Raw genomic sequence first — 22,721 nt, 5'->3', positions numbered from 1 at the left:
CTTTGCCTCCTAGTATTTAGGTTCAAAGTTGTTGTTGACACCTGACTATGCTTGTGCAGAAACAAGAGATAATCTTTTTCCATAGTGAAGACTTCAGAAGTTAAATAGGGCTTTTACTAAGGTTGGAAAAGAACTTTAGACTGAGAATCAACTGCAGAAACCAACTCACAACAAACTGCAGACACCAACTCACAACATAATTTGACATAGAAAGTCAGTGTCCTAATTATTTAATCTAAAGAAAATTCATAACAAAATGAAGATAGAAGGTTTATCACATATTTGTGTGTTTTTTTTTTTTTTAATGATTCTGACAGTAAGGAACTTTTTTTTTCTTCCACTTAGGTATGAAATTTGAATCTTTTTTCTTAGCTGATGATTATATGTGTACTGAAACTTAAATACTTAAATAAACTTAAATAATATGGTTAGGTCTGTATATTTTTATAGCATCCAAATTTAATACATTTTTTATGTTAGATTGCCACACATTGCGATAAAATTGAAGCAAATGGCGGCCTGCAACTACTCCAGAGGATATACCAACTTCACAATGACTGCCCTAAAATACAGAGAAGTATAGTTCGTATTATTGGAAATATGGCATTGCACGAGCATCTTCATTCAGCTATAGTCCATTCAGGTAACAAGTTAATGTATTTAAGTATTCTAGGTTTGGAAGTGTTTTTTAATTGTATCATGATTTTAAAAGATAATTAAAATTGATAATAGGAAGTTTAATTGTATATCTTGAAGCCTAAGACATATTCTTCTTAGGATAAAGCTATTGATACTTTGAGTTTCTTAGGTAGATTTGAAAGTATAATTCTCAGGCTTATGTTCTTAATTTCATCAATTTATTGTTATGTGCTTTTTGCTAAAGTTCTAACTTCTAATATTTCATGAGACATGGGAGTGATCCTGAGTTCTTTTGAGCATGTATGTAGTTAATAGACTTTTGGTTTGTTGTCTGAAGACCATCCTTGCCAAAGTTGTAGAGAGAGGCTCTTTTCATAAGAATCCCCTCACCCCCCCCAAAAAAAAAAAAAAAAACTAAAAAAACTACCACCAACAAACAACTAGATATCCTCTGCTAAAGTTGGAGAACCTTAAAGAAACATTCAAAGCTGAAGTATCAGCATATTTTGAAATAGGTCATTAATAAAATGCAGTAATTTCTTACTTGAGCAAAGCAAAATTTATTAATTTTATTATTTTATTAAATAGTGAACTTGTTAGAGGATTGACTATAAGTCTGTGAATTATTGTGGGTACTGCAGTTTGTCAAATCGTCTACTAAATCACAAGGAGAATGGTGATTGTATCAGTGCAAATACAAATGAAATCACATCCTTGAAATATGATTGACAGAGATGTTATATTTTGGTTCTCTAGAAAGCTATACATTGTGAATTATTTCTTTTCCTTTCCATTTCTGATTTAGTAACTACTTTATTAGTTTTTCCTTGAAGTTTATATACCATTTTCAGAATTGCTGTATTAATATCTTTAAGGATTTGGGATATTGGAAAGTATCCTTTCATTTTTTTCTTACTTAACAAAATAAAAAACTAATATTTCACTTTTTTTTCCTATTGATTACTCCTTACTAGATTTCTTGTAAGTTTACACACTATGATTTTATTTTTATTTTTCATTTGTTTTCTTCATTTTTACTTTTCTGGATAGGAAAGGTACTTTTTGGGTAAGTTGAAATTACATCTTGAAATATGATATACAAAGGTGTACTATATTTTGATTCTCTAGAGAGCTATATATTTTGGTTTTTTGTTTGTTTTTTTTTTTAATTTTTAAATAACTTTTTATTGATAGAACCCATGCCAGGGTAATTTTTTACAGCATTATCCCTTGCATTAACTTCTGTTCTGATTTTTCCCCTCCCTCTCTCCACCCCCTCCCCCAGATGGCAAGCAGTCCTTTACATGTTGAATAGGTTACAGTATAACCTAGATACAATATATATGTGCAGAACCGAACAGTTTTCTTGTTGCACGGGGAGAATTGAATTCAGAAAATATAAATAACCCGGGAAGAAAAACAAAAATGCAAGAAATATTCATTTCCCAGTGTTCTTTCTTTGGGTGTAGCTGCTTCTGTCCATCTTTGATCAATTAAAGCTCTCTTTATCGAAGAGATCCACTTCCATCAGAATACATCTTCAAACAGTATCGTTGTTGAGGTATATAATGATCTCCTGGTTCTGGAGAGCTATATATTTTGATTTGTGTCTCTTTTCCTTTCCATTTCTGATTTAGTATCTACTTTATTAGTTTTTCCTTGACGTTTATGTTCAATTTTCAAAATTATTAGTTGTTGGTGTTGCTAAGGATTTGGGATATTGGAAGGTATTCTTTCTTTTTTTTCTTACTTATTTAACAAAATAAAAAACTTTAATATTTGACTGGTTTTTTTTTCCTATTGATTATTCCTTACTAGATTTCCCCTAAGGTTATACACTATGATTTTAAATATATTAATTTAAGGTACTTTGGGGTGTAATGTTCTGGTTAGCTCTCTGCAGGTCTTCAAAATGGACCTTGGTTTCAGCAGAATAATCACCACAAGAATAGTCAGGAATAAAATCCAAAGTCTTTATTATCTCCTTCACACTCTGTCTCCTTTGCCTGGAGCCAGGCTAGCTTTCTAGGGGACCTTCAATTGAGCCTTGATCTTAGTGAAGGAATGCAGAATGAGAGCCACCAGGATGGTGGGAGATAGAATGTCTCTCTTCCGATCCTTGTTGGCTCTTATATATCTTATATTGTAATTACCTCATTACAGTATACTGATTATGTGTGAACTTAGAAAACCATATGCTAAGCACTAAGTATACATGTAAACTAGATAACCATTGTCTCATCAGTTCCTCTGAATTAACACCTTGTTTCAAGTATACTTTTCCAGAGTTCTGGCTCTCTACATTTGGGATTAAGTTGATATTAAAATAATATAGTTAGATAGTAAATATATGCTGCTAGTTCATATCGTTCATATAGTTAACTCAAACTATTCATAGCAATAAAAATTTTTTTTGTAACAAAGAGACCACAAGATGAGAAATTTTAAAGCTAATAATCATCTGTCAAATTGTATTGGGGCCATTATACCCACTACCTATAGGTAGTGTATTAACTAGCATTTTTTAAAGTGCCAACTTTGTGCCAGGCACTGGAAATAAAAAGGAAGGGGAAAAAGTAGTCCCTATCCTTGGGGAGCTCACAATCTAATGGGGGAGACAAAAAAATTTGTACAAACAAGCTAAATATAGAATAAGTAGGAAACCATCATCAGAGGGGTGGGGTGGGGGGGGAAGCATCAAAATTAAGTGGGATTAGGAAAAGCCTGCTATAAAAATAAAAAGTTGGGTTTTTGTTGGAACATAAAGGAATCTAGAGAAGCTAGGAGGCAAGCATGAAGAAGAAAAGCATTCAAGGTATCAGGAATAGCAGAGGAAATGTCCAGAGCCAAGAGATGGAGTATCTTGTTTGGGAAACAGCAAAGAAGTCACTATCACTTGATTGAAGAGTATGTAGAGGATATAAGGTATAAGAAGATGGAAAAGGAGGACCTGTGTTTTAGAAAGATCACTGGGCAGCTAAATAGAGAGGGAATGGACTGGAGTGGGGAAAGACTTGTGATAGTCTGGTAATTTGATCAACCAAAAGGCTAGACAATCTCAGATTTCATGCCTGGGGTATGGGAAGATAGTGCTATCTAGAAAGTAATAGTGGGGTGAATTTAGAGGGAATGATAAGGAACTCAGTTTTGGACATCCAGTTCAAGATATCTGAAAGGCAACTGGAGATTTGAGACTGGCAGAGGGGTTATGAAGGGTAAGTAGATATGAAAGTTACTAGTGTAAAGATATTTAAATCCATGGGAATTGATAAGGTCATGAAGTGAAATGGTACAGAGAGAGAAAAGGGTCCCACACAAGAATCCTGTGTGATAACCACACTTAGTGGGTATGACCTGGATACAGATGCATTGAAGGACCATATAGTAGTTGAATACTCACTGCTTTTCAGCTCAGATGGATCTTGCCAGTTGAAGCTGATCTAATTTTTGTAAGAGGGGTTTAATTTTCTGCCCACCTGGATTATACTACCCACTTAGATTAGAATCAAAGCCCCAGATCTCCTTGGTATAATTGGTTTATGACTATGGAAAATGGGTTTATGATTCTGACTCAGCTGGATATGAAAGGTGCGATGTCGGGGAAAAGGGAACAGGTTGAGACAAATTACTATTATCCTTAATAATGAAGATAGCTGATAGGTGGATAATCAGGAGGTTGCTTTTTGTGTGTGTGTGTGTGTGTGTGTATGTGTGTGAAGATCATTATCCTTTTTCTGTGTAAAGTTTAAAAAAATCTAGGATACTTTGCCTAAATTAGAAGGCTTATTTAGATTAAAAAATAGACCCAGTTAAGCCAATGATACTTTTTCTATGTTTCTTTCCCCCTTATTTTCTGTCCACTTTAAGTCATTTGAAAAAGTAACTTAATCAAAGGGGAAAGGATAAATTTTTTAAATTGGAAGACTGAAAATATAAAACAACAAGGCAAAAAAAGAAAAAAAGTGGGGTTCACTAATATATAGTATAGCTCTTATTGAGATGATGAAGAAATCTTAGCCTTGATATTATCTCTTGTAAATAATGAAACTGAAGCTAAGCCAATTAAATTATACTTTAATAATTCACTGAATTCATGATCTTATAGTTTACTCCCTCCAGTGGTGAAGATTGCTACCCATTTACTTTTTCTCATCTCCTGCAAGTCTTATCCATATCTTTCTTACAGTCAAAGAAAAAAAATACTAATACTCTTCTCTGTACTTTGATACAAATATTTGAGAAATAATTTTATGTAATTAACTAAATTTAAACTAATATTTAAGCTCTTTGTGTCTTAGAGAGATGTCCATACATGCCCTATGACATATTTTTCACCTGTACAGGTGATTTAACCTTGGTCTGCCTCAGTTTTCTCATCTAAAAAATGTAATAATAATGACATCTACTTCCCAGGGTTATCATTAGTATAAGATGAGATAATATTTTTTAAGCACTTTACAAATCTTAAATGCTAGCTATTTATTATTAATATCATCATCTCCATCACTACCCCAAGGTAAATTTAGCTGCATTTATTGTAATCCTGAATAAGGAAAAGATGATAATATATTAAAATGCATTTTGGGTTTAATATGCCAAAACAAAAGTTACTGTGAGTAGACTTCCTAAGATCACTCCCCTCAGTTCTCTTAAGTACTCAAAATGACCTTCTGATCAATAGCTTAATCTTTTCTCTTTGAAGGACGATGGGTCAACCTCTTCAAGGAATTGTGATGATTAAATAAGTTCCAAGAGACATAATTTTTGGGTAATTTAATCATATTATTAATAAGGCCAGAATTTTTAATAATAAAATATCCATTGTTTGGCCATTTTTCTTCAACCAAAGACCCCTCATGGTATTGGGCACATAGTTCATAGAATGCTCTTAGAATAGTAGGTGATCCTATTTGGAAGAGTAAGCAATCAACTTTGATTACTTAACACTTAGTGAGTCATAGAATGCTCTTAGAATAGTAGGTGATCCTACTTGGAAGAGTAAGGACTTTCTCTAGGGTTTGTTTGGAGGTTTTTTGTTTTGTTTTAAGTAAATTCTCTTTCATATCCAAATGTAACATTCCTGAATAGGCTACTTTTCTGAGCATACATTTCCTGAATGATTTCATTTCTTCCATTTCTTTCAAGTCATCAGTGGGAATATATTTCAGCTTGTATATGTCTAACAAACTACATGGCAGATTATATTGAAGTCTAAACTGGAATTCAGAAATATCTGCCTTTAAGGTCATAATTGTTCTGTGACTGTGGCAAGTCCATTACTCCCTGGATAACCTAGGCAATTCCTTGAGATAATACATGGATGTTTGCAATCTGAATTAATGTAGCTATATCCCACAACTTTTTCAGTCCATCCTCTCCCCCCCACCTCAATTCTTTGCTACCACAAAAAGAGTTTAAAAAAATATTTTTGTATAGATAACTTCTTTTCGTTTTTCTGATCTCTTTGGGGATATAGACCCAGCAGTGCTATTGCTGGATCAAAGAGTATACACAATTTTATAGCTCTTTGATTATAGCTCCAAATTGTTCTCTAAAATGGTTAGTTCAGTTTATAACTCCATCAACAATGCATTAGTACAAGCTATTTTCTCACATTACTTTTAGCATCTGTCATTTTCCTTTTCTGTCATCAGCTAATCAGATAGGTATGAGGTAGTATCTCAAAGTTGTTTTAATTTGCATTTCTTAAATGAATAGTGACTTAGAGAATTTTTTTCAAAAGAAGCAACAGATGGAACAAAACATGGAACAATTAAGATTGGAAGAGAGTATGGCAAGACTTTTTATTGATATCTTATTTATTTAACTTATATGCAGAGTACATCATGTTAAAATGCCAGGCTAATTGAATCAAAAGCTGGAATTAAGGTTGCTAAAAGAAATAGCAATAATCTCAGATCTGTAAATGATACCATTCTAATGGTAGAAAGTGAAGAAGAATAAGCCTTTTGCTGAAGGTGAAAGAGGAGAGTGTTGGAGCTGGCTTGAAGCTTAATATCATAAAACTAAGATCTTGGTAACTGGTTCTATCACTTCCTGGCAAATATAAGAAAAATTACTGTCAGATTTCATATTCTTGGGCCCAAAGATCATTGCTGACAGTGCCTGCAGCCATGTGATTAAGACACTTGCTCCCATCATCTTTAGAGAGCTGGACTACAGGAAAGCTGAGCACTACACAATCAGCTCTTTCAAATTGTAGTGCTGGAGCAGACTTTTGAGAGTCTCTTGGATAGCAAGGAGATCACATCAGTCAATACTTATTAAATTAGACACTTCACTGAAAGGTCACAAACTGAAGCTGAAACTTTACTACTTCAGCCACATAATGAGAAGACAGGACTTTTTTTTTAAAGCTTTTTATTTACAAAGCATGTGCATAGGTAATTTTTCCAACATTGACCCTTGCATAACCTTTTGTTCCACATTTTCCCCTCCTTATCCGCATCCCCTCCCCTAGCTGGCAGGTAGTCCAATACATGTTGAAATACATGTTAGATCCAATATATGTATACATATTTATACAGTTACCTTGTTGCACAACAAAAATCAGATCAAGAAGAAAGAAAAAGGAAAAACTGAGAAAGAAAAAAAAAATGCAAGCAAATAAGAACAGAGAGAGTGAGAATGCTATGTTGTGGTCCACACTCTGTTCCCATCATTCTCTCTCTGGGTGTGGATGGCTCTCTTTATCACTGCACAATTGAAACTGGTTTGAATCATCTCATTGTTGAAGAGAACCACGTCCATTAGAATTGATCATCATATGAGTCTTGTTGCTGTGTACAATGATCTCCTGGTCCTGCTCACTTCACTTAGGATCAGTTCATGTAAATCTCTCTAGGCTTCTCTGAAAATCATCCTGCTTGTCATTTCTTACCAAACAGTAATATTCCATAACATTCATATGCCATAATTTATTCAGCCATTTTCCAATTGATGAACATCCGTCAGTTTCCAGTTTCTTGCCACTACAGAAAAAGCTGCCATGAACATTTTTTGTACATACAGGCCACTTTCCCTCCTTTAGGATCTCTTTGGGATATAAGCCCAGTGGAAACACTACAGGGTCAAAGGGTATGCACAGTTTAATAACTTTTTTTTTCTTTTTTTTTTAAATTTTTATTTAATAATTACTTTATATTGACACTCGTTTCTGTTCCGATTTTTTTTTCCCTCCCTCTCTCCACCCCCTCCCCTAGATGGCAAGCAGTCCTTTATATGTTGGATATGTTGCAGTATATCCTAGAAACAATATATGTTTGCAGAACCGAACAGTTCTCTTGTTGCATAGGGAGAATTGGATTCAGAAGGTATAAATAACCCGGGAAGAAAAACAAAAATGCAGATAGTTCACATTCGTTTCCCAGTATTCTTTCTTTGGGTGTAGCTGCTTTTGTCCGTCATTTATCAATTGAAACTCAGGTCTCTTTGTCAAAGAAATCCACTTCCATCAAAATATGTCCTCATACAATATCGTTGTCGAAGTGTATAATGATCTCCTGGTTCTGCTCATTTCACTTAGCATCAGTTCATGTAAGTCTCGCCAGTCCTCTCTGTATTCATCCTGCTGGTCATTTCTTACAGAACAGTAATATTCCATAACATTCATATACCACAATTTACCCAGCCATTCTCCAATTGATGGGCATCCATTCATTTTCCAGTTTCTAGCCACTACAAACAGGGCTGCTACAAACATTTTGGCACATACAGGTCCCTTTCCTTCTTTAGTATTTCTTTGGGATATAAGCCCAATAGAAACACTGCTGGATCAAAGGGTATGCACAATTTGATAATTTTTTGGGCATAATTCCAGATTGCTCTCCAGAATGGTTGGATTCGTTCACAGCTCCACCAACAATGCATTAGTGTCCCAGTTTTCCCGCATCCCCTCCAACATTCATCATTATTTTTTCCTGTCATCTTAGCCAGTCTGACAGGTGTGTAGTGGTATCTCAGAGTTGTCTTAATTTGCATTTCTCTGATCAATAATGATTTGGAACACTCTTTCATATGAGTGGTAATAGTTTCAATTTCATCCTCTGAAAATTGTCTGTTCATATCCTTTGACCATTTATCAATTGGAGAATGGCTTGATTTCTTATAAATTTGAGTCAGTTCTCTATATATTTTGGAAATGAGGCCTTTATCAGAACCTTTAACTGTGAAGATGTTTTCCCAGTTTGTTGCTTCCCTTCTAATCTTGTTTGCATTAGTTTTATTTGTACAAAGGTTTTTTAATTTGATGTAATCAAAATTTTCTATTTTGTGATCAGTAATGGTCTCTAGTTCATCTTTGGTCACAAATTTCTTTCTCCTCCACAATTAATAACTTTTTGAGCATAGTTCCAGACTGCTCTCCAGAATGGTTGGCTCCGTTCACAATTCCACCAACAATGTATCAGTGTCCCAGTTTTTCCATATACCCTCCAACATTCCTCATTATCTTATCCAAGACAGAACTTTTTGGAAAAAACCTTGATATTAGGAAAGATGGAAGGTAAAAGGAAAAGGAACAGAGGATGAGATGGCTGAATAGGAGCATGGAAACAACAGCCTTGGGCTTGGAAAGACTTTGAAAATCATTAGAGAAGAGAAGGCCAAGGTCATGATTGGATGACTGAGCAACAACCACCACCATTTCAGTTCTTGGATTGATAATGGTTTAGTTGGGTGTCATACTATACTTTTTTTACATTCCTCTCCATCCCTCCCCCCCAACTATAAAATATAATCATTTGTAACATTTTGCAAATAAGTTTATATTCTAAACTGCTGTTTTAGTGACATGTCTGTCTTTTTTTGGCAAAGAGAGCAAATGTTTTTTCGCTGAGATGATTTCTGTACTCTTTTACCCTCCTTTCTATTGTGGTCATTGGTTTACACTGATTAAACTTCTATAAGAAATGATGATAGTCAATGTCTTTTGCTTTTTCTTTGTCCTGTTTTCATTTTTAGAAGCTTATTTCAATAGATCAGGATAGAACTTTGTACTAATACCAAGGTAAGAGCAGTGTCTTTTTTTTTTTTTTTTTTTTTTGTCTTTAGCCATATTTTGGATCTGGTATTGTGATTTATGATCTAACTAGTTCATAGTCTGACTGCAAGCAAATTCTTGATTCAGAAATTGTTTCTACTTAGATATCCAATCATTTCCAAACTACTTAAAATAGCTTCTTGCAAGATTGTTTGGGTACCTTCCAATTCTCTTATTGAGGAAAATACTTCATCATATATACATATGAGGCTTCTGATTCATCTGTAAATTATTTGTCACTTTTTCTTTCCTACTACCAAACTGGAATTTTCATTCTCTGTAACAGATATTATCATTTAAGTTTCCACTTATCTTCATGGTGACCTTTTTGCTTATGCTTAGCACTGTGAGATAATACGACCAAGCTTCTTTTGATTTTTGTTGCCTTTGAAAACCCAATGAAATTAATTCCTGATTTTACCTCTCCATCATATATAGGTATGGGTCACCTTTCATTCATTGATTCGTTTTACTGGAAGACTTAAAAATTAGTTTTTAGAAATTCATCTTTTTCATTCTCTTGCCTCTGGAAACCTTTCCTCAAATATGAAAGAGAACAAAAACCAAACCCTTCTTACAAACATGAATAATCAAACCAAATTCCCCCATTGACCATATTGAAAAATATATTTATTTCTTATCTGCAATGAATCTGTGTCTTCTCTATAGGTTTGTAGTATCTTTCATTACTGGAATCACAGTAATTGTGCTGATCATTTCTAAATCTTTTAAAGTTGTTTACTTTTCAGTATTGTTATTTATATCTATTATTTTCCTAATTCTCCTTACTTTTTTACTCTGTATCAATTCATGCAAGTTTTTCTAGGTTTCTCTGAAACCATCCCCTTAGTCATTTCTTATAGTACTGTTATATGCCATCAAATTCATATTATAACTTGTTCAACTATTCATTCCTCAAATGATGGGCACCCTTTAAGTTTCCATTTATTTACCACTCCAAAAAGAGATAAAAAGATCTTTGTATATCTTTAAATCCTTTATTGAAGGTTTGTTTTGCTAAGGGTTAATTCCTCTGTTTTTACCCCATATCCCTGCTTTCTTTTTCTACTTTTTCCCTGTTGAATGAATCGTATTTTTATACCATATTTTGCATATGTACATGTGAGTTTTCTGTCATCCTTTCACTAGTTCAGATGAAAGTGATATTCAGGTAACATTTGCTTTCCCTCCCCTTTTTTTCTGTAGACTTATACTTATGTGCTCTGATTACATGAAATTATTATTCCCATCCTTCCTTTTCATTTTCAACCTTCCCTACTATATCCCTCTTCTCCTCCCTTTCCATTATTCTAAATTGTATATGATCTCGATTGTAGCTCTTTGGTACTTGAATTTTTTTCTGGTTGACCATAGTATTATTTTCTTTGACCTGGAAACTCTGTATTTGGGCTGTAGTATTTTCAGAGAAACTTAATTTTCGAGTTTCTTTCAGGAGGTAATAATGGATTTTTTTCTATTTCCTCTTTGCCCTTTGGATTTCTTTACATCTGATGTTTAGGCTTGTTTTTGTGTTTTGGTTTTTGGAGGGGTTGGACTTGCCTTTTGTGTATTTCATTAATTCTTAAATGATTTCTCTGTGATTTTTTTTCCCTTAAAATCAATTATTTTTGCTATGAGATTATCTTATGTTTTCTTTTGGTTTTTAAATCTCTTGACTTTATTTTAATTTTTTTTTGTCTAATAGAATCATTTTTTACTTTATTTCATCTTTTCATATGGAAGCCTGTCTTGTTTTCTTTTATGAGTTGCTGTGGCCAAAGATTTTGTTACTTAATGATAGGTTATATTGGGCCCTTCCTTACTTAGCTAGACTTGCCCTTGAATAAGGTGTAGTCTTGTGATGAAAGTCTTTTCTGCTTCTATCAAAAGTTTGCACTCTTGTAATCTGGAAGAACCAGGTCATCTTCACATCTTGATGAGGTAGTAAACCAGTTCTTTTACTGTGCATTCTTTGAAGGTAACTGACATTAAATTACCAAGTATTATTACTTAACATAAGTATTTTATAGCATAGAAAATTGAATTATCCAGTGTACTTAGATAAAATTTTGGGCTGCTCTAGTGGATTGAATAGTATATGATATGGATAATTCATACTTAAAGTTTTATGAAGACAAATTTTATAATCTAACTAGGTAATCAATAAGTCAATATTCATTAAAATAGTTGATAAACATTATTATGGGAATAATGAGCCACCTGAGAAAGACACAAAACAGTCCCTTCTTCAAAAGAATGTATAATTTAATGGGTTACATTATCCAATCAAAGGACTTTTCACTAAAGTTTTTTACTATAGTAATTTTCCATTGTCAGCATGTAAATTTAGCAATAATTATATAGAAGAAACATCTGGAAATCTTTCCATTTGCAGATGGAAACTGTACTATAAAATGTAAGTTATCAAAATGAAAATAGTTAATTCTGGCTCGACAGTAGCAAAGTAAACAAACTTTGTTTTAGGTAAAAATTGGTTCTGTTGCTTTTCAGACATATATTTTTTTGTTTTATATACTACAAATTATAGAACAATATTTTCATTGTTTCTATTTTTTCTAAAAAGTTTTTATTTTCAAAATGTATGGAAAGATAGTTTTCAACTTTCAGTCTTGTAAAACCTTCATTCCAAATTTTTTCTCCCTCCTCTAGAAGCAAGTAATCCAATATATGTTAAACATGTGCAATTCTATACATATTTTCACAATTATGCTCCACAGTTTCTATTCTTTTATAGCATGTGCAAACTTTTTTCTTTTAAAAAATTTTATTGTTTTTCACATTTGTATGGGTCTAGTCTTCCTATTTTTAGCTAGACAATTTAGAAGAAAATAAGGTTTTTTTATAACTTTGATGTAACATATAACTTTTACTTAAAAATTATTTCACCAATAGCTGTTGTTTTCATAAGCAGAAGCTATTTAAATTTGACTAAATTATATAATGTTCCCACAGTTCAAAGATATTAAATTACTGCTTAACTGATTATAATGACTATGTTTAACTATAAAATATATGCATATTTCTGGAATAAATCAAATTTGTTGATTTGGCTTGACTAGATTAAAATTTTAATTTATGATCTTATTAATGTGTGATTATTCCCTCCATTGCTGCAGATAACAACACTTCCATGCCTTCTCAATTTGTGTGATGCTTATCTATATTCTATCTTAGATTTTCTTATTTGTTGAGAGTTTTTTTAAGATCTTTTAATTTTTCCAGATTTATGCTTGCTGTTACATAGTTACTATGATTTATGAGCAAGCAATCATACTTTTTTGATTCAGCTTTTCCAAAAATTAAACTAGGTGATGGATGGGAGAATATTATTTTTTTAGACTTTAAAAGAAACATAAACACCTTATATTAGAATTGAAAGTGACCTTAGTCCAGTCTTCTCATTTTATAAGTTAGTAAAGTGAATTCTAGAGCAGGGAAGTGTCTTGTTGAAGGTCACATAATCCGTTAGTGACAAACCCCATACCTAGAATCTTTTGATTCTCATTTGAATTCTCATTACAATTTGCCACTTTAAGTCTATTACAGCAATAGATATTTAGGAATATAATATGCAGAACATTGTGCTGAGTGTCTGGATAGATATAAAGTTTAGCAAATACAAATTTCCAGCCCATATCCAGCTTATATCTTGGGGGTGTAGGAGAGTTGCTAAGATGCAAGAACAATTTATGCAACATATATGAGTTAACTAGAGAAGTGCACAGTATCATTTTGGGTACAAGATTGTCATTTAGAGAACCATGGAACGTTTCCTTTCCATGAGAAAGCAAAATTTGAGTAAGCTTTGAAGGATGACTAGTAATTCAACAGTCTGGTAGGGGAGGAATACTTTTCCTATATAGGAAAACAGCTTACCAAGAGTATGGGCATTTTAGGGCATGTTTGGTTGATAGAGAATGTAATCCAGTTCAGTTGAAGTATATAGTACATAGAAAGAAGTAATATTAGATAAGGCTTGAAAAATAAGATTGTAGAGAAGGACCATGTGCAATTCTATACATATTTCCACTATTAATACTCTGTACAAGAAAAACCAGATCAAAAAGGGGGGGAAAAGGGTCTTGATTTTTATACTGTTAACTATTCATAAGCTGATTTTGAAGAAGAATTTTGTTGTCAAAGATAAAAATTTAAATAGTGCAAAATGATTTATAGATTTGTAACTTGTTTAGAAATATTTAGCATAATTAACTTTTCTCATATGCGCCTCTAGATTCATTGGATTTAGAAAATTATTATGTTAGAGTAAATTGGTTTCAACAATTTAGGTAAAATATTATCTCAGGAGAGAGATTTATGTTTGCTTTAAATATCTTCAATTTAAAGTCTTTCCCTAGCTTAATTCTCAACATTATGAGACTTAGTCATATAATAATTGAAGAGCGTTTTTTGTTTTTGTTTTTGATACTAGGCTGGGTTTCCATTCTGGCTGAAGCAGCAAAATCCCCCCAGGTTATTCAGTCTTCATATGCTGCCAGAACCCTGGCTAACTTGGACAGGGAAACTGTACAAGAAAAGTATCAGGATGGAGTGTATGTGCTATATCCCCAGTATCGTACTAGGTAAGAAAGCCGAATGGAATAGAATGACTTCCTTTTCTTGGAGCATGTAAAATGTGTAGAACTTGAGAGTTTGATCTTCCTTTCATAAATTAAATAAGTATAGGAAAAAAAAAAACTAATTCAGTAGGAGTTTTTTAAAAAATACTCAAGAACCTTCAGTAGGCTTATTATTTCTTACTATATGAAAGCCATCTTCTGCCTTTTTCTAGATCTTTCATAATCTTACTCTATTCTGCAATTCTAACTATTTCTCATTTCTTTTCCATGTGCACAGTTCATTACAGTCATGTCTGCCTTCTCACTGTTTCGCACACATTGTATTCTCTCTTTGTTTTGTCCTCTTGTCCTTTTCTCTTTCTTTTTTGTATGTAAGACATTCTACTCATTCTTCAAAACTTGAGTTCAATTCCAATATCTGTGAATTCATATGTATCTACTTCAGCTTAAATGGGTCTCCATTCTTAGAGTCTCTCATCAATTCCTTATAATTATGTATTTAATTTTTCAAATTTTCTCTTATAATCTCATGTTATTATTTGTTATTATTTAACTTAATAAAACTAAAGTTTATTAGCTTTTCCCTTATGTAGATTATGCTACCCTTGGGAGCAGGGTCTTATATTTAATTGCTTCCTCTATAGTGCTGCTTACATAAATGCTTATCACTTGATTGATTGACATAGTTTATTAAAGAAAATTCTTCTGAGTAACTACTATGACAGTGATTGGCTTAATGGTTTGAAGAGAGTGATTGAAAGCCAATATTTATTTCAATATAATGATGCTTTTTTCTGACTTCATTAGAGAATGAGATGATTGAGTTGAGGCAATATAACTGAATTTTCCCTCCCATTGTTGAAATGTTTTCCTTATAACTATTTTTGATAGAAACATTTTTATTCTAAGATTATATTTTAAATCCTTCACAAAGCAGCTTGATGGCACAGTAGATAGACTGTTAGGTTTGGAGTTAGAAAGACTGAAGTTTGATCTGACTTCAAACACTTAGTAGCTGTTTGAGCAAGTTACTTACCCCTATTTGTCTCAGTTTTTTCATCTACCAAATGAAATGGAGAAGGAAATAGCAAACAGCTTCAGTATATTTGTCAAGAAAATCCCAAATGACTCACAGAGAATCAGATACACAACTGAAACAACTGAATAACAAGTCCTTGACTTGGTGAACAAGAATAGATAAAATATAATTGAATTACTTCTAATAAATTATGAGCATCAGTTACCATTCTTACTGTGAAATACACTGATGCCCTACAAGTGGTCAAGGTAAGTGTGAGACAGTATGCTTCTATGCCAAGTGAATTTTGGGTATCCATATTGTTTAATTGATGTTTTCCTATATTTTCCTAAACTGTTGCTGATCTTAGAGTATATGGCAACCTTTTTATTCCCTGATACTTCTGATTTACTTTCTATTATAGCCTAAGAAATACAGAAAGTTTCCAGAAAGAACAGATAGTCAAAATTTACTAAATAAGTAATAAAAATTTTAGAAAGAATATAAAGTTAGGCTCTGGTGGTTGTACTCCTACACCCAAGAGAGTGGTCTTTTACCAGCTATTTTCTCATTGCTTCAAGGCACTGTTTTCTGTCTTCATGACTATTTGAGATTATTGATGTTGACAGAAATCTGACTACTAGATTGCTGTATATTCATCCATTCAGAATGTATCCAAGAGATTAGGACCTGGAGAAAATTGTATAATTTTGAGAATAGTGTAAAAGAAATTCAATGCTGACAATTTGAGAGCATAATATGTATTAGCTTTTTTATGATCACCATCATCAGATGTACCTTTGCTATGGCAGTGAGTATAGAAAGGGCTATTGAAATTTTATAAGCTGATTAAATTGGCAGCAGGTTTATGATTTTTGATTTTTCTTTTTTTTTTAATCAGTTGTTTTTAAATAAGTATGTGTATCCAAGGAACAATGCATACTGCTTTGTAGTATGAAATTTTAACTATCATTTTAATTTCACTTTGTTAAAAAAAAATAATAATTTAACAATGTTTCATACATATAAACTTTGCCACTAAAATATCAATCCCAATTCCTTCTCTCAGGGATTTTGTAGAAATTAATTTGTTTTAAATATTCCTTTATTTCCGATATAGATCAATTTCTGCCCTATGTCAGTGTCAATTTGCAAGACTTTTACTCTCTTTCACATATAAAGACTATGGAATGATAACATATTCTATTTTTTCATATTCCATTATTGGTTCTCTGAAATATAAAACTCATAAGTTAGGATATGAGAGTAACCTAATTGTTAGCTGTCACCTCATTTTTTATCATGTTTGATTTAGTTGATCTTGAATGCTCAGATATGTATCTTGGCTATTACTCACTTTTTGATGTTTATTCTGCATATATCCTAGGTCAAAGAGGGTAACCTTCCCAATTAAATAAATAAATGAATGAAAGAATAAATAAATATAAATGAGTATGTGTGTACACCCACACATAACATCTACATATTTAACATATACATATACAAAACATATATGTATATATGTTCCCATGGAATATATACTAATAAGATTTCACTATGTTACAAATGCTGGGATAGCACCGGGAAAAGAAAGGACATTAGAAGTTCTCATTGGTGCAATAATGTACATATTCTGCTTCTTTTTAAACTTTTTCTCTTATTAGTCAGCCCATTAAAGCAGATGTCCTTTTTATTCATGGCCTTATGGGAGCAGCCTTCAAAACTTGGCGTCAACAGGACTGTGATAACCTTGAAATTGAAAAGGCCTTAGATGAAGAATGTTATACGCAGTGTTGGCCCAAGGTAAGGAAAACATACTAGTTCTTGGGAGGTCGTTGTGTCCAGGGAACACTGCAGAGAGACTCTGATGGTTAGTAAAATTGTGGTATGGTCAAAAGAATGTTGCATTTCTCCCAAGTCTTTTTTTCTTTTCCTTGATAATATCATCAGTATTCACAGATTGAATTATCATATTGGGATTACTCCCCAAATCTATATTATATATTAAACCCAAATCTCTCTCTTGAACTTCAGTTCCTACTATCCTGTATTTATCTAAAACTTTTCAACATGTCCAAAGCAGAACTTATATTTTCTCCCAATGCTAAATTTTTTCCTTCAGACTTAACTGTTATTTCTGTGTTATAAACTTTGATTTGCAAGTTTAGTCAATCTTATCTTTTTTTCCTTCCCCCTTTTTACCAAATCTTTTGGCAATTTTATCTTCATAATGTCTTATGGTCTGTCCCCTTCTCTCCAGTTTCACAATCTATTTTAGTTCCTCATCATTGCAATTATTTCTTAATTTGTCTCTCTGCCTCTAGTCCTTTTCTCTTCTAATCCAGTTCCCAAACAGTTGGCTGATATAACTAAAGTGTAAGTCAGATTGTATCATGCCACTGCTAAACCAAAACAAACTTTCAGTTCCACATCAGCTTTGGATGAAACATAAAACCCGCAAGCTGACATCTTTAAGGCCCCCTCATATTCTGATTCTTGCCTCTATTTTTAATCTCATTTTCTTTTATGTACTCTATATTTCAGTCAGACTTGCTGTTTCTTGTACATGACATTCTTTTTTCATGCCTTTCAAAGGTGCTTCCATGTTCTTGTATTTCCTTCTCATTTTTGCCTTATTAAATCCTTAGCTTCCTTCAAAAAACAATTCAGGTACCACCTTTTACAAGAAACCTTCCCCGATACCCCAACCTACCCTATTACTGTTTTCTCCTCCTTGAAACAGTTTGGTGAATATTTTACATTTACTTACTGTGTAAGTACTGTGTACTTACTTCTTCCCAATAAAATATAAGTTTCTCGGAGGCAGGAAATTGTATCCCTAGTACCTTGCACTTATTATACACTTAATAAATGTTGATTGAAATGAAATAGTAAAGGACTCTAAATATTTTTCATCAGCAACTATGTATCCTAATAATTGTCATCTTTGTGCCATTAACATCAGTCTCTTGCCTATTTAATAACCCATATTGTGTAATGTCTTGCATGAGTTAGGATACTGCTACAATCTGAGGAAAGTAAAAAAGGGAGAAAAATTAGACCTTTTACATAAGGAAAACATTCCTAATATAAGTGAAAACTGTTTTATTGATAATATAATTAGACTACAGTAATCATTAGTATTCATTAAGGATTAGATGTTGCAACCATTTAGTATCACAATATTAAGTTTCTGAGAATTTGAAATAGAAATTTCTGTGGTATCTACAATCAAGAGAACTATCACATCAATATTTTTTCTCTCTTATAAGATCCTTTTTACATAGTAGTAGTATTGTTTGTATTTTATCAGGGCACTGAGGCATAGACATATTTTAACAAGACCAAGATCATATTGTTCCAGAACTGAATCTATAAATATTATCTTGGTCTCTTAGTACCTAACTTTAGTGTCTAGGTCTTTTTTATAGAATCACATTCATCCATTTAAATTCAGCAAGTTTATCACGAAAGAAGTAGTTATTTGAAATTCTTTTTAAGATGGCAGCATGGAATGGTGTAGAGAAGCCTCTCTCTCTGAGGTACCTTCTAGTATTGCTTTAAAAAGGGCAGCACATTAAGAAATGATGAAGAAAACAAAGAAAAAACTAATAAGCTTATGCATTCAGTTCAGGATGGCACAAAAATATAGCCAAAAGCTACAGCACTAGAAAAGAGCTGTCACCAAGAAAGTCAGAACAAACTCAGTTGATTAAGCTGGACAACTGCAGCAGGCATTTGACAAGCAATGCTCCTCACTCTTAATGGAGGATAGAAGACCACAGCAACATCCCCATAGGGGAAACCTCAAGAGCAATATTGAACAGTCTGCCAGCTCTCTGAGCCCATTTGTATCAGGGGAGGTGAAAACCAGTGGCAGGAAATTGAGGTTAGAACAAAATTAGGTCTGACAAACTCATCTAGATTTAAAAGAGGGGATAGAGGTGATCTTGGAACAGAGTCTCAAATCGCAAACTTCAGCTAGAAATGAGAACAAACAAAAGACGACTCTGGATATCATGAAGAGATATTGTGACTTGTGACTCAAGAGCTGTCAGTAGAAAACCTCTGAAGAAGAGAGTAGCTCCACAAGTCATAAGTATTAGGAAATGTAAATGGTTTGGCCACATGAATACCTAGAAGAAGAAGAAAGTTTGAAATAAGAAGAAAAAATTTAAGGAAACACAGTTCTTTGTGGGGGGTTCAGGCAGTTGGGGTTAAGTAACTTGTCTGGGGTCACACACCTAGTAAGAGCTGTGTCTGAGGCAAGATTTGAACTCGGATCATCCTCTCCAGGGCCAGTATCCTATCCATTGTGCTAACTGCCTTTAAAATAGCTTTTCTAAGTAGAGATATGAACAAGACTGTCGTGGGCCTGTCTCCAAAATGGAGGCCCTGAAAGGAACTTACCAATATGGGAAAGTGGCTGACAGTAGAGGAATGCCCCAAGATGAGAGGCATCTATCTGATTATGGTTTTGTTTCTTCTTTTTAAAATAGGATAATTGTTAAGTCAGACCAATTAGAATCATAAAAGATTCAGCAACAAACAAATATAGTAGCATATTTTGGCTTTACCAAAGACTTTACGTTCTAAGGTAAGGACTTACTGTTTGGAAGTAACTGTTGAGAACGCTGGAAAATAGTTTGACAGAAATTAGGATTTGGATCGGTATTTTACACTCTACACAATAATCTCAAAATGGATACTTGGATATAGAGTCATATCATAAGTTGAGTAAAATAGGAAATATCTTTTACAAGTCAGTTAAGAGTCAATAAGCACTTATTAAATACATTGTTCAGGGTATTGTACTTAGTGCTAGGAATAAGGCTCCTCAAAGAGCTTACATTTTAATGTGAGAGACAACGTGAGAGACAACTATGTGCATACAAAGTATATACAATATAAATGGGAAATAATCTCAGAGGCAATACACAATGGGTGAGGTGAAAAGAGATTGAGAAAAGTCCTCTTGAAAAAGTTGAGACTTAATCTGTGTGCTCCCAAGTTGTACATATACTGTGATTCAAAGCTTCTTAAACTGCATTGTGACCCCATATGGGTTTGAAATTATGATTTATTATCAGTAAATGTTTGATTTGTATACCTCTTATACACCTAACTACCTGGGGTTGCATAAAAATTTCTTGGGCAAAAAGAGGGGTCATGAATGGAAAAAGTTAAAAAAACCCTGCTATGATTCAATAATATTGTTAATAGATGTTCCCCAAAGAGACAAAAGAAAGAGGGAAAGAACCCATAAATAGAAAGTATTCATAGCAGTTACAGCAAAGATAGAAATTGAACAGGGTGCTAAATCAGTTGTAGGATACTTTTACAAATTATTGTATGTGTACATTATGAAATATTGTGTTGTAATAAATGATGAAAGTAACAGATTCAGAGAAACCGGTGATGACTTATGTATTAGCAACACATAATAAATGAAGTGAACAGAGCCAGTAACAATTTATGTAAGGGCTAAGCATTGGAAAGAAAAACAATTTTAAAATACATAAAAATACTGACCAATGCAATGATTAACCACAATTTCAGAGGACCAAGGAAGAAGGATGCTTCCCAGTTCTTACATCTTGATAGAGAGGTAAAGGATCATAGGTACAGAATTAAACATATATTTTTAAATTTCATGAGTATATAAATGTTTTTAATTCCCATATAAACTTGTTAATGGTGAGGGTTGTTTTTGTTTTGTTTTTTGTTTTTCTTTAAATTGGGAGGCATAAGTTGTGGCACTGGTGAGAAAGAAAGAAAATTAAATAAAGAAGCATTAATGAAACAATTAAAAAGTACTCAGAAGAGAACATAAGGAAGCTTGGAGGGAAACAAAAATAAGTGGAATATATTTTGGAAATAATGTGTTATATTCATTATATATACTTAAAAAAAACTGATCTGCAGTAATAAAATTCTTGGCTTTCACATACAGTATTTTTTGTTCTTTCTCTATGGAAATGTTCAGGTTTATTGGAGTTAAATTCCAGATAACAAAACTTTTTAGAAAACTAAAATAAGGAGTTATCTTTTAAAAATGTAATGTGGAACCAGAAAATGGTGTCCTTTTTGAAGAAAAGCATTTAACTTTGTTTCTTCAATATGAATGGACTTTGTAAGTAAAAATATTAATTAAACTTTGGTTTGTTGACTGAAAAGTCAATAAACATTTATGAAGCACTTCTATATGCAAGGCACTGTGTTAAACACTGGAGATACAAAAGAAAATACAAAATTATCAATAGATGGAAGGCATTAGAATTAAGAGAAATTGGGAATGCTTCTTCCAGAAGGTTAATATTTCAGCTAGGAACTGAAGGAAACTTGGGAAGTCAGGAGGTAGAGATGAGGAGGAATAGCATTCCAATTATAAAGGTTAGCTAGTGAAAATTCCTGAAGCTGAAATATAGAACTTTGAGGAACATTAAGGAAAGGTGATTGTAATTTGGCGTGGAAATGGACTTTATGTCACATCATGTCTGATTTGTTCTTTGTACTTTAATTAGCTGATAACATATAACAAGAGGCCACAAGGCATGCATTTTTATTTTATTTTATTTTTTTAATTAAAGCTTTTTATTTTCAAAATATACATACTCCCTTCCCCCTCATACCCTCCCTTAGACAGCAAGTAATCCAATATATGTTAAACATGTAATTCTTCTATACATATTTCCATAAATATCCTGCTACACACATACAAAAAAAAAATCAGATCAAAAAGGGAAAAAATGAGAAAGAAAACAAAATGCAAGCAAACAACAAAAAGAGTGAAAATACTATGTTGTGGTCCACATTCAGTTCTCGCTGTCCTCTCTCTGGGTACAGATGGTTTTTTTCATCACAAGACCATTGGAATTGGCCTAAATCATCTCATTGTTGATGAGAACCATGTCCATCAGAATTGATCATCATATAATCTTTTTGTTTAGGCATGAATTTTTATGTGTCTGAACTTGTGTTGTGAAAATTCACATGCACTCTTTTTGTTTATTTTATGTAGACTTGGTTAGCAAAAGATTGTCCTGCTCTTCGAATTATTTCTGTGGAGTATGATACCAACCTTAGTGACTGGAGAACAAAGTGCCCTGTGGAAAGGTAATAAAAGAAAATTATGTAAACTGAAAAAGAAGAGTAAGGAAAATCAAAATGTATTGACCTCATTAATTGGGTGATTAAGTATTGAGACAGGAAAATTTCTTCCGAGGAAGTATTTTAACTTCATCTTTTTTTTATTAATGACTAACTATAAGAAAATAGTAAAAGTGTTTAAAGCCTAATATGTTCTAAGGTTGAACTTTTGATATGGATTTTTTTTTTGTTTGATGCATTAGGATTTTGTTGTAACATAATCTCCCTTTTATGTTAGTTATATTACTAGATG

General features: G+C 32.8%; 1 protein-coding gene across 5 annotated transcripts in view; it reads left to right on the top strand.

Annotated features, from left to right (window-relative positions):
* The window catches only part of SERAC1 (serine active site containing 1), a 91,898-nt gene that overhangs the window by 42,448 nt on the left and 26,729 nt on the right, over positions 1–22,721 (top strand). For all 5 annotated transcript variants that reach the window (XR_007953661.1, XM_051998010.1, XM_051998011.1 and 2 more), the window contains exons 10-13: positions 481–643; positions 14,154–14,304; positions 16,984–17,122; positions 22,341–22,435. Coding sequence is in view for 4 of the 5 variants with exons in the window: in XM_051998010.1 (XP_051853970.1) it covers positions 481–643; positions 14,154–14,304; positions 16,984–17,122; positions 22,341–22,435 (548 nt within the window). In the remaining variant the exon portion in view is untranslated. The remainder of the gene's footprint in view (positions 1–480; positions 644–14,153; positions 14,305–16,983; positions 17,123–22,340; positions 22,436–22,721) is intronic.

Source organism: Antechinus flavipes, chromosome 4 (genome assembly GCF_016432865.1).
Source record: "Antechinus flavipes isolate AdamAnt ecotype Samford, QLD, Australia chromosome 4, AdamAnt_v2, whole genome shotgun sequence".
Taxonomy (NCBI): Eukaryota; Metazoa; Chordata; class Mammalia; order Dasyuromorphia; family Dasyuridae; genus Antechinus; species Antechinus flavipes.
The sequence above is the reverse complement of the archived record's forward strand: the minus strand, read 5'-3'. Positions and strand labels throughout refer to the sequence as shown.